Source organism: Thrips palmi, unplaced genomic scaffold (assembly GCF_012932325.1).
Source record: "Thrips palmi isolate BJ-2018 unplaced genomic scaffold, TpBJ-2018v1 HiC_scaffold_1, whole genome shotgun sequence".
NCBI classification, from domain to species: Eukaryota; Metazoa; Arthropoda; class Insecta; order Thysanoptera; family Thripidae; genus Thrips; species Thrips palmi.
This window is the reverse complement of record NW_023144620.1, coordinates 5,714,206-5,729,278: the sequence shown is the minus strand read 5'-3', so window position 1 is coordinate 5,729,278 and position 15,073 is coordinate 5,714,206. Positions and strand designations below refer to the sequence as shown.

Below are 15,073 nucleotides of genomic sequence, written 5' to 3'. Positions count from 1 at the left end.
GAACGCGTTGCGCGGTGTCGAGATATCAGCAGGCGGCGAGGTGTACTGTACCTGGTGCACCTGCAGCTTTGTTCAACCGGCACGCAGTGCCACGCACAGGGCGCCGCTTTGTTTCCAGTGTGCTCTCTCTCCTTGTGGGCCCGTATAAACGTCGGCAAACGGAATGCGTGGTGCCCCCTCTGTACGCTCCGCGGGGCGTGAGGACGTTTTCGGCCATTTTTGCGTGCTCGGCATGACGCGCCGCCATCCTTGGCGCCGCCCCGTTCAATCACAATCCCGCGGCAAATTTATTGAACGGGTTTCTCGACGCGGCGCTGCCACGGCGTGGCGTTGCGTCAAGCAGAGAGGCACTCTCCGCGCTGGGGCTGGGCGATAGGCCGCGCCACGGGCGGTGCTGCACCTGCACACAGACTCCGAGAGTCGTTCTCGTCGCTGTCTCTCTCGCACCCGTACGGGACGCCCCGTGAGTACGAGAGAGACAGAGCGACCAAACGGCCTTTCGGGCGGCTGGCGACCCGAACTGACCCCCCGATGCAAGAAAGCGCGGAGCCTTCCTTGGCCCGGTGAAGGGAAGGGACTTGTAAACGTGGCCCAATTACATTGCACCGCCCCGCCGGCCCCGCCACTCCGCCGTTTAGTCCGCGAGTTTCCAAGTGACCATCGCTGCTGACCTCCCCCCGACTGAACTCCGAGGCGCGCGGCAGCGGCAGCTCTAATTGCCCGTGGGCCGATGGCCGATGGGCCTGGCAGCCGAGCGATTCTTCGTTCCTCCGTCTCTCTCTGGTCCTACGGGACGCCCCGCGAGTGCGACTGAGACAGAGCGACGAGACGGAGCTTCGCAGTGGCCGCGCAGCGATTTGTGCGCTGGGCTAGGCGGACGGGGGCGGCCTACTGTTTCGTCTCGGAGCGTCCCACTTGCCTGTCCTGGCGGGAAGCAACTTTGAACTTTTTGGCAGATGACACGTCAAGTTGTAAGGTGTGCCGTAATGTAACGTGCGGGCATCCTCCTTCTAATCTTTGGATTCTAAACGGTTTCTGAGCCCGGCTGGGGTCCGGTTCCGGCCGTTCCCACCGCACCCCGCGCTGGCGCTGGCGCTGGCGCGGCGCTGCGTGCCGGTGCGTGGTAATGTCCAAATCGCATGCCGCTATGCGCCCCGCCCCGCCCCGCCGAGAGGATGGAGAGGCTCTAGAGCGATGATGGCGATGTAGAGTCCGACGCGCTGCCGCGGCCGCTTGCTGGCGGTTATGCGCCGCACGGAAAGTGTGCAATTTTTTGTTTTGTTGGGTTTCGAGTGAAAGCTTTCTGGAGTAAGTGCGTGTGTTGGGGCGTGTGCGGCGAAAAGCGGACGTATCAGCGGCGGGGAAGTCCGCCGTCGAGTCGAAACCGAGCGCACTCCTCGCCGTGCCGCGAAGCGTCAAGTCGCCGTGGTGCACGCGGCGGCAAAGGAGCCTCCCTGTCGGACTGTCGGAAGGCCTGTCGGCGGATGCAGTGAGCTAGCGCAAATTAATGTGGCCGAAGTGGCTGTTAATCTGCATTTCGTTTCGTGCCGCCACTTTTGGTGGGATGGATGAGGCGCTCGGTTGACTCCCTGGGAACCAGTGGGGCCTAGCCTGTGCTTGCCGCCCGCCACGCCGCCGTGGCCGTGCCTCAATGGAATAGAGTTCCCTGCAGCTCGTCTTTACCAGACTCCCACGCCTTCCGCTGGCCACCGCACCACGCCGCGCCACGCCGCGCCACGCCGCGCATGCTCCCAGGCACAATGGGATGCTCTTTTAGACCTCTCGTTCAGCAGGCAGGTTAGCCTAGCCTACCCCCCGCGAACAGGCGGCCCGGCCCGGCAAGGTCCGACCTCGCGAGCGGACGCGTTCGCGCCTTGCGGCCGGCCCGGGCCGGAGGATGTGTCTCGTTTCCTAGGACGAAAGGGCGTTGGCTTACAGTGTGCCGTCATGGAAGTGAGAAGTGAACCCCACCCAACCGCACTGCTCCGTACCTGCGTCCAAATTGAGGATTAATCGATTGGAAGCCAAATGTGGGTCAGGCCGAGGACGCGAGGATAAAGGCAAACGTGGCGTGGGTTTTTTTTTTTTTGTGGTGTAGTGTGCGACGTGTGCGATAACGGAAAGCATTGTGTTGTTGCAGGAGCCCTTGACGTGTTCACCGTCAAGATCGTGCCCAAGGCCAGGTCCCTGGCGCCCCTGGCCAAGCGGACGGCGCCGCGGCCCACCCCAGCGCAGCCCTTCGAGCAGACGTTTCGCTTGCAGGTGAGCTCGCTAACGACGTTGAAGAGTCACGGCCGCCGAGGGCGAGGCCAGAGCAGGCCTCACCGAGCCTTTTCCTGTCGCAGGTGCACCTGCCCCGGAACCAGCTGTTTGTCACGAGAGCAAGCCGAGCTACCGTTCTGGGAGACATCAGGCAGCTGGCCTGCAGCGAGAAGAACCTGGACCCCAACAAGTACGAGCTGCGACACCCAGGTCGGTACCTCACCCTCCTCCTCCTCCTCCTCCTACGCACGCGAGCAGCCGCAGCCCGCGTCGCAGCTACGCGCCTATCTTATCTCACTATCAGTGGCGCGTCGTGATATTCGCAATGGCATGCATGCCGCCGCGGCGCCGCGGCGTCGCCCGACCACTTTTGGTGCGCGCCGCTCCGCCGCTCAGTGCACGTCGACCCTGTGACGCGAGCCGTGTGGCTGACTTGGTGATCGTGTCCGCAGCCAACTTGGACCAGCGCCTCGACCCGGAGGCGACGCTCGGCGAGTGCGGGCTGACGGAAGTGGCCCTGGTGGCGGCCGGGGGCAGACTCTCGCTGTCGTCGCTCGGGCTGGGCCAGCTGGGAATCGGACTGGGGCTGAGCCAGCCCCTGCCGGACATCATGGCCCTCCGCAGGCAGGAGGACAAGCGGAGGGAGGCGGCCAAGGCGGGGCAGTACGGATACCTCACGTCGCACTCGGTGAGTTGCGTTCCGCCGTCGTGTCTTCTGTATCTTTGGCGTTCCTCTCTCATCGTGTTCTTTTCCCCGCAGATGGCGCCCGAGGGTAGCGTGAGCAGCGCGAGCAGCGGCAGCCTCGGGGGGCGGTCCACGTCGCCGGCGCCGTCCGACGGAGAGCGATCCACGTCGCCGCCGGCCCTGCAGCCGCTGCAGCAACTGCAGCCGCCCAGCAGGCCCGGGCGCAAGCGCAGGCCCGCCCCGAAGCCGCCCGTCGCCGCCAGCGGCGCGGCCACCACCACGGTACGGACGACGACGCCGACCTAAGCGCCGCCTGGCCGCCTGGCCTCGCCACCACCGTCTAAAGCGTGAGCCTGCTGCGTGTTTCAGGAGATGAACAACAACATCAACAAGGAGGTGATCAACTCTGGCGGCACCGTCATCTCCCACTCGAGGAACAGCTCGGACAGCAGCGGCTACCACGAGGCGTCCGTGCTGAGCGAGAGCCCCGAGGGAGGCAGCCACACAGACAGGTGCGGCGCCGCGGCCAAAACAACGCCCGTTCGCGCTTACGCGCAAACAAAACCAACGAGGGCATTCGGAGCTCTGACTCACGGCGCTCTTTGTTCATTTGCAGCCTCTCCGGACGCTCGGGCAAGCTGCAGTCGTGCGTGTCGCAGCCCAACCTGAACCTGTCGCGGTCCATGACCAACCTCAACATGCCGCTGTCGCAGCACCAGCAGCTGACCGTGCGCGGCAACCGGAACAGCATTGCCGTGTCCGGGCACGGCCTAGGCCCGCACGGCCTCGACCACGGCCTCGGCCGCGTGCCCGGCGCGCACCGCGCCAGCACCAGCTCGCTGGCCACCGCAGGTACGGTGTGATTGCGTTATCGTCGCCGCGCCATTTATTGGAGCTCCGAATGCCCTTGTGGGCCTTGGGCCTTGCCGGCCGATTAGGCGAACACAATGAAAGCCGCTGATGGCGGCGCGACAGCGAATGACAGCGTTTATGACTGTTGTCCCGCGACGCAGCGCTGTGCAGCGGGACTGCCTACCTCGGCGATGGCAGGCGCCGTGGGTCGCGGCGAAACGCGTTCTTACGATTTCTCTGCCTCCAGGTCAGAAGAAGAAGAAGGCTCCTCCTCCTCCGCCGCCGCCGAGCCAGCAGACCCGGCCCGCGACTAACGGCACCGACCAGTTTCTGAAAACCCAGTCGCTGGAGCGGCAAAACTCTGTCCCGGACAAGGAGGCTCCCGTCGCCTCGATGACCAAGTCCAGCACCCTCCCCGCCTGCAGCACCCTGTCCGCGCCCACCCCCACTGCGGCCGCTTGCACCCCTGTAGGCTCGGCGCCCGAGTCCGCCACTGGCTCCAGTAGCAGCTGCCCCACCCCCACCCCCTCCGAGCAGTCGGTCCAGCTGTCAGGTAAGCCCGCGGACGACGACGCCGTTGGCGGCGGCTCTCTGAGCTCGGCCAGCGACAGCAGCGGCGGCAGCATGGGCAGCCCGAACGTCTCGACCGCCAGAGGGAGGTTCATGAAGACGATGGTGGCGGACGGCGGCGGCGGCGGGCCCCCGGTGTCGGTCAGGCCGTCGAGCCTTGGCCTGGCCCAGAAACAGGGACAGGCCTTGCGGGGCGGGAGGGTCGCCAGGGGCAGGGGCAAGGTCCCCAGCGTGCTGGCCGGCCCCCCCAAGTCCCCCGAGGCCAGCCCCGGCCTGCCGTCGCCGTCGCCACAGATCAGCCTCCTCGAGCCTCCCCCTCCCGACGTGATGGGCGTCTCCAGGAGGGAGTCCAGCGACTCCTGGCACAATTTTTTGGTCGAACTGAATCGCATTTTGCAAGACAGAGTCGGGGAGTACGTGTAGGCGATGGCGCCCACACCGTGCGTTTGCCGCAGTCGCCCCCACCACCAGAGAACGGGCTGCCCTCTCTCTGGTGGTTCGGGTTTAGCTGCTGCTTTTGTTGGCCCGAGTTCATAGAGGAGCTTTGTAGGCATGCGAATTTACTTTTTAAGCGGTCTTGTTTATTGGTACTGTTGTTTGGTATGCTATAATATGGAGTTGGTGACTTCTTCTTTTTCTAAAAAATAAAATTAACGGATTCCGGTGATGTAGTGTGAATTGTTAACAAATAACATTTACACTTTTTTGCTGGCTTTGTGTCTGGTTCTGTGTACATACATCTTTTTCTCAGTCTTTTTTTTTTCAAGTACATTTTTGTTTTGTAGTTTTAGTAGTGATTATTAGTATTGTGTTCTAGCTTAGTTGCATCAGACAAGTTACTTGTCTACAGCTAGACAAAACGCACTTTTTTTACGTAAAAAAAATAATACTTCAATAAGCGCTAAACAACCATCTCCGTTTGACAATTAACTAATTTGCTTGCTTTTGTACATACAGTATTATTTGTGCATGATATACATATATTTGGTTGTGGCTCTACAGAATATACTCCTCCCAAGGTCGCACCTCGCTCTGTGCTAGGGCTAGCAGCACAACCGATACCTCGCAGTGTGTATCCTGAGGACACCCCTCCAGCACCTGCACCAGCTCCAGTTCCAAGGCCTCGCCCTCGCAAGCAGGCTCCGCCTCTCCCGACAAGTCCAACAAGCCCGTCAAGTCCAACAAGCCCCCCACTTTCGCCAACCAAGTCACCGTTGGCTCGGCCTGTACGACCACCTCCTGCTCCTCCGAGTCCGGGAACACCAGGAACACCTACACAATCAGCTGGTACTGGCTCTTGGTCACAGTCGACATCACTAGATGGCATGGACAGCGTGTCGGAAGCAAGCTCGGCGGTCTTTGAGGACCAAACTGAGGCTGCAGAGAATCCTCAGACTCAGAATGACAAGACCAGTTTCGAACAGACAGAACCCATTGACAAGGAATTGGCAACCCAAGAGCCTCACTTGGTTGTCGAGGAAAAGATTGTGGGTGGTGTGGAAACAAGAGTGGCAGTTACTGGTACTGAGGTTTCTGGCTCTGGCATGCAAGTTGTGGCCCAGGACCGAGCTCTTCAGAATCTTACCACCAATGGTGAAGGTGCTTTTCTTTACTTACTTGCTTCTCAAATATCTTCGCACTTTCCTATGAACTGTGGCAGTAGAGCCATTGATTAATTCTTTAAGTTGAATGCATGAGTTTTAATTGGCTGGGCTTTTGGTTGCTGGTCTAACTTTATTATAAGATGCATGTAGAATTTTAAGTTGGTAAATAGACATTTAATTGGCAGTTATTTCATGCCTTACTAAATTTGCCTCATCCTTTTCTTCCTTTCAGAAGCTGACAGTGATCTGGGTACAGAAGATATTTCCCCCCAGAGAAGTGAGATTCACGACGACAGCTCATTAGAGCAGGGTATTCAAGTTTCGGACACTGAGATTAGTTCTAAAGAAGAAATCTCTCCAGCAAAATCTCAGTTACATGCACTAAAATCCGAAATGGCAAGTAACTTGTCAAAAACTGTTAAAGATGAGCCTGATGCAATTCAGGTTGGTTCTTGCTCATAACTCTGGCATTATACTTCTTGGTAAAATTTAATATTTCTACATACTTTCTAACTTTTAATTACAGGTTGCAACTCCCAATAAGCTGTCGCAAGAAATTGTGGAAGAGGAATGGGAGTATAGATTACCCTCCCCACCTTCTGCTTTCAGAGATTCTCGCTCTGACTCTCCTACTGTTACAGAGTTTGACACGGTGACTCTGGCAGAAGTTCATATGAACCCAGAAGAAAATGTACCTGCTTGGGAAGACAAACCATCTAAAACAGTCTCCTCAGACGTCAATTCTGCAGCTTTTGTAGAACCTGCAAAAGAGAATAATAAACCAACTAAATCTATGAGCCCCATCCAGGATAAGGATACTGTAGCCTCAGATTCCAATGTGGAATTCAAGAGAGAACATAATGAAAAAGAGAAATCCAAAGAGAAGCTCTCTTCAAGCTCAGCAGAAAAGTTGATGATTAATGAAACTGTGATATACACAGCTCAGACTGTGATAAATTCTAACAATGTGCCAAATGATGTAGAGAAGAGGAAGTTGGAAGGGCCAGCAGCAGTTCTTGATGAGCTGAACAGGGTTTTAACTGAACAGCGCAGTAGTAATGTTGCCACTCATCAACCTGTTTCCAGCCACACAGAATCGTTGTCACACCAAGTGCAGGAATCTGCTCCGATTCAGAACTTTTCTATGACAACATATTCTAGACAAAACTCATCTGAATGCATGCCTCCTCCTGAAGTACGGCCATCACTTGTCTTAGCAAGGAGATCATCTTTCAGTAATAGTAATGGCAGTCTAAACATTATGCCAAGGCCCATGGGCACTGGAGTTAGGAGGACAACATCACATGCAACATTAGTTGGAGGAAGAAGAGATAGTAACACTGTCGATGAAAAGAACCAATCAATAGAAAACCTGGCATCATGTGAAGAGAGAAGTCATGTCAACTACAGTTCTAGGAGAGAGTCCCAGACCCTTGGAAGAGCAGTTAGTGAAATGAACTTGTGCGCAGGTTTGTGTGAATTTATTATGACTATTTTAATTATTTACTTGTGTGAACAAATTTTTAAAAGGTATATTTTTATTAGGCCTTTCAATGACTCCATTAGAACCCGAATTATTACGGGAGTTCATGGAATGGAGACAGCTAAAACAGAAGGAGCAGCAGGAGCAACAAGAGAAGGAAAAACAGCAGAAAATGATAAAATCTCCTGAACTACAATCACCTCAGGTATGCTTTCACTGAGTATCTAAAATTTAATGTAATTCTGCCGCTCTTAGTTAAATTAACTTAATTTAAATCATTTCATCACTCATCTCCAGGTGCTTCGTACAATCCTACCCCAGCTTAGTCAGTCTCAAGATGACATTGGAGGTAAATCTGAAAGTTTGAAGGCCGATGCAAATGCAAACAAACCACCTAGCAGTGCTACAGTTACAAAGGAAGAGAATGAAAATGAAAAGTCACATGTCGAGGAACCTAAACAACAGCAGCCTGAACCAAAGGCTCAGGAGCCCATCAAGAGGTCTGTCCCACGAGGACCTCCTTCCATCCAGCTGTCTACCTGGAATGAGCGCCCAAAGCGACAAGTCAGCATTAAGATGGACAGAGATTACTGGATTGGGGTTGGAGGAGCTGCTTTACGTCCCACTCAGCCCGGCAGAGACAAGGTGGATGCTCCAGAGCCCAAGATTCTGGAGGTGGTCTCAGAAAAACAAAATGGGACTCACGTAGCTCCAGTTGAAGAGAAGGTCAAGGTTCAACCTCCTTCCCAAACAGTGCAGAGATTATCAAAACAGTATATAGTCCACACTACTCCTTCAGGATTCAGGCGTTCTGCAGATCCATTACAGCCTGAAAGTAGTGTTACCAGTTCGCTTGGGAGGCCACAACCCACTAAACCTGTGGAAGAACCTGAAGCAGTCAAAACTAAACTTATTAGTACTGCTGCTAAACCAGGGATACCCCAAGTTGATACTGGAAAGGTGGGCCAAAGCTTCCCAAACCAAACTTGCCCTTCTGAGACCACATCTGTAGAAGTTCCTGTCACTCCCAAGAATGATCCGTCAAGAGTTCCCATTGTTAGAGCTGTGGAACTTAAAAAGCCACCTAGTTCTTCAGATTTAAGGAAACCTTTGATTAGACAGAATGCAACCACAACATCTGCCACCAGCAACAGTGTCAGCAGTGTGTATTTTTCTTCAGGACCGGTTGCAACTAGTTCAGTCTCTGCTAGTGCAAAACCTGTGATTCACTCTGATTCTGCAAAGCCTGCTGTTGCGGTGAAGAAATTTACATCTGTTGTGGACATCAGCTGTCCATCAAATGACAAGATAGTGAACAGCACTTCAGAGGCCCAATCCTACAGCTTTGGACCCAGTGTTCATGTGAATGGGTTTGCATCACATCCTGAACCAAAGAGAAATTTGCCAATGCCCACAGTAAAGGGCTTCAAACTTGCTCAAGGCGTAGTAAACCGCCAGTTGTCTGCCCCTGCTTCAACTCCACCCCCACCTGCGCCAGTGCCACCTCCTGCACCTGTAATGCCTGTGCTGAAGAAGACTCCCAGGCCATCTTCCCTGCCTCCCAGAGTTCAGGACCCTCGCGACCAGCTCTTGGACGCCATTCGCAACTTTGGAGGTCGCACCAAGCTTCGCCCGGTAGGCTCATTATTTTAATATCCCTTAATCATGTTCTTGAGTCAAGTTCTTATTTTTATGGTGAATACATTTGTTTCAGACCACATGATCAACAACCTGGTGGACAGCATCATGAAGGAGAATGTTAAAGCAGGAGTCTTAAGTCAAAGTGAATTAGTTTTGTAGCATAGTGTGTGTATGTAAATTTTAAATTAACAAAATGTGTATAGTTTCAAAGTTATTCCTTATTATTTATGTATAAATTTACATATGCAAGTTATATTGAAAAAATGAAAAAATGCTATGTTCTTCTACATTTATCCAATCTGTACGTTAGAAGCAGTAGTGTAAATACTTGTATCTACCTGCCCTCATATGCTCAATTATTAATATTTTGAAAGACTTATTCTGTATTCACAACGAGAGCATGTGGTATTTTATTTTTTGTTTGTCTAGTGCAATAATTAATACCCTGTTAGTAAAATTTGAAGGAAGTGAGGAAGTTTCCTCAGTCAGTCATTAAGATCCACAAGTAGCTGGATATGAATGTACATTGTTTAATGTGGATAGATTTGTGTTTATGTGCCAGTATGTGGGCCTGGGTTTTCAGGGTATTTCATAAAATTTGGTTTAAACTGTTCAATTTTGACAGTTTCATATCAAAGTTTATTTACGTCATACATCTGCTGAACTTATTCAGATAAATGTTGTTGTTAGACCAGTGTGTACCAACCAATAATAATAAACACGGTATTGTTAAAATTTCTGAAACTTGACCATAGAAAATATCACAGCTTTCACTCCCAAAGTTACTTTAAATACATTAAAAACGTATTTAGAAATCAAAACAAACTTCATTACATGATGACAGAAATAGAGAAAATATCACAGATTGTCAAAGAGATGATTTTAGCAAATATTATCACAGGAGCTCAAATCAAAAAATGATACCCTCCGTACCACGCCTTTAGATATTTTTATGATAGACCTGAAATTTTTAAGCAGTGCCAGGAAAAGGTTCAGAGTGCCATTGCAATTGTTCACTGCTGTACAACAAGCACCACTGCACTTCCCAAAAACTAAATTTTGGCTGTTGATTATATCTTTTTCTAAAATTTCGAGAGTTGCTCTCTTAGCTTTTTCAAAGTCAATATCACCACTGCTAGACTTGTCTCCCATGAAAGAAATTTGTTCCCAAGTTTTTGTTTGGTGACAGTTGCTGAGCAAAATCTTTAATAGGGTTAAACAGTTCCATGATAAACCACTTCTCGAAACATATAGCTGAGTAATCAGTTCATGGTTTTGGCAAAATTTTGTCTTTTCATACTCATATTCAATTCTCTTACCAACTAACTTAAATGCATCAATTAAATGACTGAATTTTAAAGGGACTATATCATGAATAGTAGATGGGAGAATAAATCCATATTCAAGAAAAAGTTTACTATTTGAGTGTGGTCCATAGTTGATGAAAACCTCTTTAAATTTTGAAAATGGTTGTAATGTTGTTATTTCATAGCAACCATTGGAAATATTCAACCCAACTTTTACCTTGGCATTATCACTATGATTAAACATATCAAGGTAAGGTGCCAAGGCAAGGCAATTACGGTCTTTAATGGGGATAGAATGGGAGGGAACACTTTCTGGTTCGATAAAAACAGCCCTTGTATTCACACAACACCAACCCCAAAGAAAATCATCCCACTTAAATATATCAGCTGCTAGCTGCTGACAATGAGAGCATCTGATACTGTCGATCATTGCCATTAAATGTGAGAAACAGTTTTGAACTAATTCTAGCATACCTGCTGCTTGTTCTTGAAGAAACCACGGGAAGCTATTAAAATGACACTCATCAAGTGTAATAGGCGTTGAAAAGGAGCTAGGCAGAGTGGATACATACTCGGACCAAGAGGAGTCATTTCCTAAATGCCTCTCCCATACTAAGAACCAAACTAGAAGCTGCAATATAAAAATTAATTTTACAGAAATGAAAAGGTGAACAAATGTACAAAAGAGTGGTGTTGACATACCTCTTGACACAAGAAATTGCAGTTTTTTGCACCCTTACAGCTGCTTAGAATTTGTCCGAAAGAAGAGGTGGACACTGTTGCTGTCGTAATGAGTAAATGTTTGGGAATGCTCACAATGACGTCACCTGAAATAGCAAAAGTTTTCCTTGAATTCTTTCATAGCCTTTTATGGAGAGAAATATTGAAATACATACCTTTAGAGACGTTGTTCAAAGCCATCAAGCCTCGACCAGTGTCGACAAACTTGGCTAACCGCAGGGAACAAAGTTGACTCCAACCATTCTTACTCATCCAACGAGTTAGCTGCACAAAACTAGGGTCGGAACTCAGGTTGACAGGACGACATTTTTTCCTGCTTCTACATCGAAAAGTTCTACCCATGGTTTACTTGCTGGTGCAGTACAAAGCGTGCTTTTGTAGGTTAAGGCTGCAGCAGACAACGTCTACAATCCTTGGTAGTCCATGTACTTAAATGCATGCGATGAAGTCTAATGATATCGTCAAAATAAAACCTATAAATGATGCCTCAAACACATATTTTCGTTTCTGAAAGGTCAAGAACTGAACATTAAGAACTTAAAATTAAATAGCAGCCGAATGTGAATCAACACCAAGCCTGCTGCGGGTGTGTTTGTTTGGTATGAGAAACTTTGAAGTCATTTTTCGGTTGGAAGTACCTGTCCTGTGGTACCTGTCACACCTGTGATGGCCTTTCGACCAGTGACCATCGAATTTTGTACGGTGTGCTCGGAGGCCGGGTCCACTCTTGCGGTTGAAGAAAGTTTGATTTTCGAGGACCGAGATGTATGTCATTACCCACGACTCTATTTTGCTTGTTCAACTTTCATTCTTCTGATCACAGAATGAACGTCAATCCTTTTAAGTAAAGACTTTCGGTTAAAAAAAAAGAATGTCTCAGTAACCTTGCAAATTCACCCATTATATACTGTCTCAATTTACAATGAAAGAATGCAGCTTACTATTGCAATCCCAAAAGTATTCATTTGTTCACTGAGGGATTTCCCTGCAGGTTCCATGCTACTTTGTTATATATTTAAAAATTGTAATCTTGTCGTTTTGATTTTTTCCAGCTTGGTTGATTAGGAAAAATTATTTGTGATGTCGAAGAATTACTCATATACTTGCACTTTTTGAAAATCATCATTTGGGATCTGCTAGAATGGAGAAAAAAGCTTGTGAATTGTCACAAGCTGAGAACAAGATGATTCACAAAATACCTCCCGAGGCAGATAAAAATAAAGAAAAAGGTGACAAATCTTCCGAGTTACCACAGGAGGAAGGGAAGAAAACAGTGCATATCTCAAGACGACCATGGATCACTGAAGAATTCATGCAGAAGGTTCGACAACGAGATGAACTTCACTCAAAGGTCAAAAAGAATCCAGCTGATTCAGCTATGAAAAAGCAGTTCCGTTTATGTCGCAACCAAACAGCAGCCTTGAGGAAGAAACTGAAGCATGCATACCAAATGTATCTTGAAGAACTGTAACAGCAGTATCATTGCAAATAATTGTAAGATTGTTCTTTATTCTTTGTAAAAACAAACATAGTACAAATGTGTCCAGATACTCTTATTATTTCATTAAGAAGTAGATAATCTTCAGATTAAGTTGAAGTTAATGAAAAATCTATCTGTATGCTCTCCTTTCTTTTGTATTCTACACATATAAATAATTCAAAAGTCAACAAGAAAATGCAACAGTTGTGAAAAATTATGTTTAAAGCCAATGGGGTTCATTTGCAGGCAATGAAAAAGTTTGGTTTCCCAAATAAAATTGGAACTAGAGCCACGTAACAAAAAAGTAACAATAAATTTACAAGTCTACAATTGACAATGAATCATCTAGTGTATCACAATAATGTCTTGTGAGTCCCATCACAAAATGGACGTAGTTTGGTCTGTTTGCAGTTACACAGATAATAATCATCTTCTTCTTCAACTTGAAACTTGATTGGCTTCAAAGTACATTTATATTGAGGAAGCTTGTGTGTTCCATCACACAAAGGCTGCCAAAAAAACAATAATTAGAAGAAAGAATTCAAAAGGCACCATTAAACAAAGAGCGAGACTTCAAACCTTACCTGAGATTTACTGTAGCCACACAGACACCAGTGATAATCTTTTTTCGGATACAACCTCATTCTAAAAGGCTTGTAGTCATAAATACGTCCATTTTCTGGCTGACTAGATGCAGAATAAATGTGTGCTATAGTATTCTTTGGGATATCTGACGAATTCCTCGCAGAGATGTAAGAAACCTGCAGAAGAAAAGAACGGCACAGAATTAACTTTGGTGAAAATTGAATGACCAAATAAACAGGGAATCGTGCACAGTAAGATAAAGCGGAACAATAAGGGCTAAGAGTTTGCAATAAATTATGTGGACTTTGATACGATGTACTTGTTGAGGTTACATCCTAGTTGACAATACCTACAGCATCACCTACAGTACCTGAGAGCTTGCCACGCAGTCAATTTTTCTCCTTGAAATACTCCAGAAAGTACTTCTTAGACCGCACATGAAGTTGACATTCATTTTCGTTGTTTCACAAAACACGGCTGTTCCACATGCAGGAGGAAGGTTTGAAATGTCGCAAGGTTGGCAGTCTACATGCCACCGCCCCCCCAGCAGGCGCCGCGGCTCCGAGTGAAGGGTCCGTTTTCAGCGTTCCTACAAGGCGGTGGCGCGTAGCAGACGATGTTTATTGTGGCTGTGGCGTCTGCTGGCCGACCAACACAGTTCCCTGTCTAGGGGCGTGCTCTCCGCGTCGCGTACCGCGCATTCCGCGTCCTTTCGCGCCTCCTTCGCGCATTCGTTCAACAAGTTCACCCATTTTTGGTGTGGTGCCAGCGGCGGGGCTCGTCTGGACCGCGAGGGAGACGTCACCCACACTGCAGGCGACTTAAGCCTGCCTTAAGCCTCGCGAAACGGCGCCACTCGGTCGCAGATCGATCTGTCATGCGGCGTTGCTGAGGAGGCGGAGGTAGGAATTGGCGCGCTCCGCGCTCGTGCGTGCCTCGTGCATGTCGTGCATGTCGCGCCCATGGACACGTGCGCGGGCAAATTTCGGGGCGCTGCAAACCATCAGGGTGGAGGGGGCGTCGACGGAGCATTGCACCACCGATGCCTTTGTAACCCCCACCCACCCTTCCCTTGGTGATTCTCGGACACGGTATGCGGAGAAGCGCCAGGCGGACTCACACTGACACTTTGCTTTTTCGTGTGATCACAATGAGTGCCGCGGTGTGGCTGTCCGCTTTGGTCCGCTGGCCGGGCCGGTAAGTTGGGTTGCCAGCATTTAGTCGCGGTAGGGGAGGGGAGGGGGGGGGGCTTTTCTGCTCGGTTGTTGGACGCACCGAGCTCCAAACTCTCAGGTCTTCTAACATGAACTGCTGTGGACCCCGTTCCTCCGACAGCCACCATCATCGCTAGCTCAGCGCCCGCTGGCTAGGCAACCCAACGTGCCGCATTCGGCCAGAGCTTGGACAAGCGCCGTGCGACGACGAAGTTCAGCCAGGATCCAGTGGGATCCAGGAGAAAGGGGCCAGGCTGGACAAAAACGACAAAAAGCGCTGCCTGTGACTGGACAACTTCCGTGGCATCGTTGCCGGCCGTCCGACTTTGTCTGGTGGCCGGCCGCATCGGCCCCATGGCGCGCGCCCCGACCCGAAACGTGCCGATACGCTGATAGTTTTATTTCGGCCTGCCGGCACGCTCGTGCGGCTTCCGAGAGTCGTCGCTCTGTCTCTCTCGCACTAATGGGCCGTCCCGTGTAGGTGCGAGAGAGACGGAGCGGCGACGGTCAGACTGCAGCCACGCGGCCCGCAACGCAACTGGAGCAGCCCTTATCAAAGGGAAACAACGTGCACCATTCTCGGGCCGGCGCGGGTCGGCCCGCGCCCGCCGCCGCAGCGCTGCTGCGACGTCACTTGACTTGACGTAGT

At 50.1% G+C, this 15,073-nt stretch overlaps 4 protein-coding genes across 12 annotated transcripts in view; 2 read left to right on the top strand and 2 right to left on the bottom strand.

Moving 5' to 3' along the window:
* LOC117640877 (proteoglycan 4) overlaps nt 1-9,841 on the top strand; it is a 50,493-nt gene extending 40,652 nt beyond the window's left edge. For 5 of the 9 annotated variants that reach the window (XM_034377867.1, XM_034377838.1, XM_034377849.1 and 2 more), the window contains 13 exons: nt 2,141-2,262; nt 2,346-2,472; nt 2,715-2,950; nt 3,023-3,229; nt 3,317-3,459; nt 3,564-3,799; nt 4,047-4,352; nt 5,372-5,968; nt 6,206-6,417; nt 6,500-7,442; nt 7,519-7,661; nt 7,754-9,091; nt 9,171-9,841. In XM_034377867.1, coding sequence (XP_034233758.1) covers nt 2,141-2,262; nt 2,346-2,472; nt 2,715-2,950; nt 3,023-3,229; nt 3,317-3,459; nt 3,564-3,799; nt 4,047-4,352; nt 5,372-5,968; nt 6,206-6,417; nt 6,500-7,442; nt 7,519-7,661; nt 7,754-9,091; nt 9,171-9,179 — 4,619 coding nt within the window. In that variant the 3' untranslated portion in view covers nt 9,180-9,841. The remainder of the gene's footprint in view (nt 1-2,140; nt 2,263-2,345; nt 2,473-2,714; nt 2,951-3,022; nt 3,230-3,316; nt 3,460-3,563; nt 3,800-4,046; nt 4,353-5,371; nt 5,969-6,205; nt 6,418-6,499; nt 7,443-7,518; nt 7,662-7,753; nt 9,092-9,170) is intronic. The other 4 variants (XM_034377858.1, XM_034377876.1, XM_034377902.1 and 1 more) reach the window with 4 other exon arrangements.
* Nucleotides 9,652-11,918, bottom strand: LOC117640945 (SET domain-containing protein 4). The gene is made up of 3 exons (XM_034377988.1): nt 11,301-11,918; nt 11,107-11,231; nt 9,652-11,035 (listed from the first exon to the last, which is right to left on the bottom strand). The coding sequence occupies exons 1-3, from the start codon at nt 11,485-11,487 to the stop codon at nt 9,980-9,982; spliced, it is 1,368 nt and encodes a 455-aa protein (XP_034233879.1). The 5' UTR covers nt 11,488-11,918; the 3' UTR covers nt 9,652-9,979.
* Nucleotides 11,768-12,962, top strand: LOC117640956. The gene is made up of 2 exons (XM_034378013.1): nt 11,768-11,910; nt 12,198-12,962. Exon 2 carries the CDS (start codon nt 12,287-12,289, stop codon nt 12,614-12,616), a length of 330 nt encoding a protein of 109 aa, XP_034233904.1. The 5' UTR covers nt 11,768-11,910; nt 12,198-12,286; the 3' UTR covers nt 12,617-12,962.
* LOC117640950 (CDGSH iron-sulfur domain-containing protein 3, mitochondrial) lies at nt 12,635-13,758 on the bottom strand. The gene is made up of 3 exons (XM_034378002.1): nt 13,581-13,758; nt 13,210-13,386; nt 12,635-13,134 (listed from the first exon to the last, which is right to left on the bottom strand). Exons 1-3 carry the CDS (start codon nt 13,662-13,664, stop codon nt 12,979-12,981), a joined length of 417 nt encoding a protein of 138 aa, XP_034233893.1. The 5' UTR covers nt 13,665-13,758; the 3' UTR covers nt 12,635-12,978.
* Nucleotides 13,759-15,073: the final 1,315 nt, after the last annotated feature.

Excerpts from the sequence above, each read along its gene's own strand:
- LOC117640945 (XM_034377988.1), bottom strand. The coding sequence starts at position 11,487 with ATGGGTAGAACTTTTCGATGTAGAAGCAGGAAAAAATGTCGTCCTGTC. Across the intron at positions 11,232-11,300 it reads TTTGAACAACGTCTCTAAAG|GTGACGTCATTGTGAGCATT; the intron begins GTATGTATTTCA and ends TTGCTATTTCAG. Across the intron at positions 11,036-11,106 it reads GCAATTTCTTGTGTCAAGAG|CTTCTAGTTTGGTTCTTAGT; the intron begins GTATGTCAACAC and ends TTTATATTGCAG.
- LOC117640956 (XM_034378013.1), top strand. The coding sequence starts at position 12,287 with ATGGAGAAAAAAGCTTGTGAATTGTCACAAGCTGAGAACAAGATGATT.
- LOC117640950 (XM_034378002.1), bottom strand. The coding sequence starts at position 13,664 with ATGAATGTCAACTTCATGTGCGGTCTAAGAAGTACTTTCTGGAGTATT. Across the intron at positions 13,387-13,580 it reads ACTGCGTGGCAAGCTCTCAG|GTTTCTTACATCTCTGCGAG; the intron begins GTACTGTAGGTG and ends TTTCTTCTGCAG. Across the intron at positions 13,135-13,209 it reads GTGGCTACAGTAAATCTCAG|CCTTTGTGTGATGGAACACA; the intron begins GTAAGGTTTGAA and ends TTTTTTTGGCAG.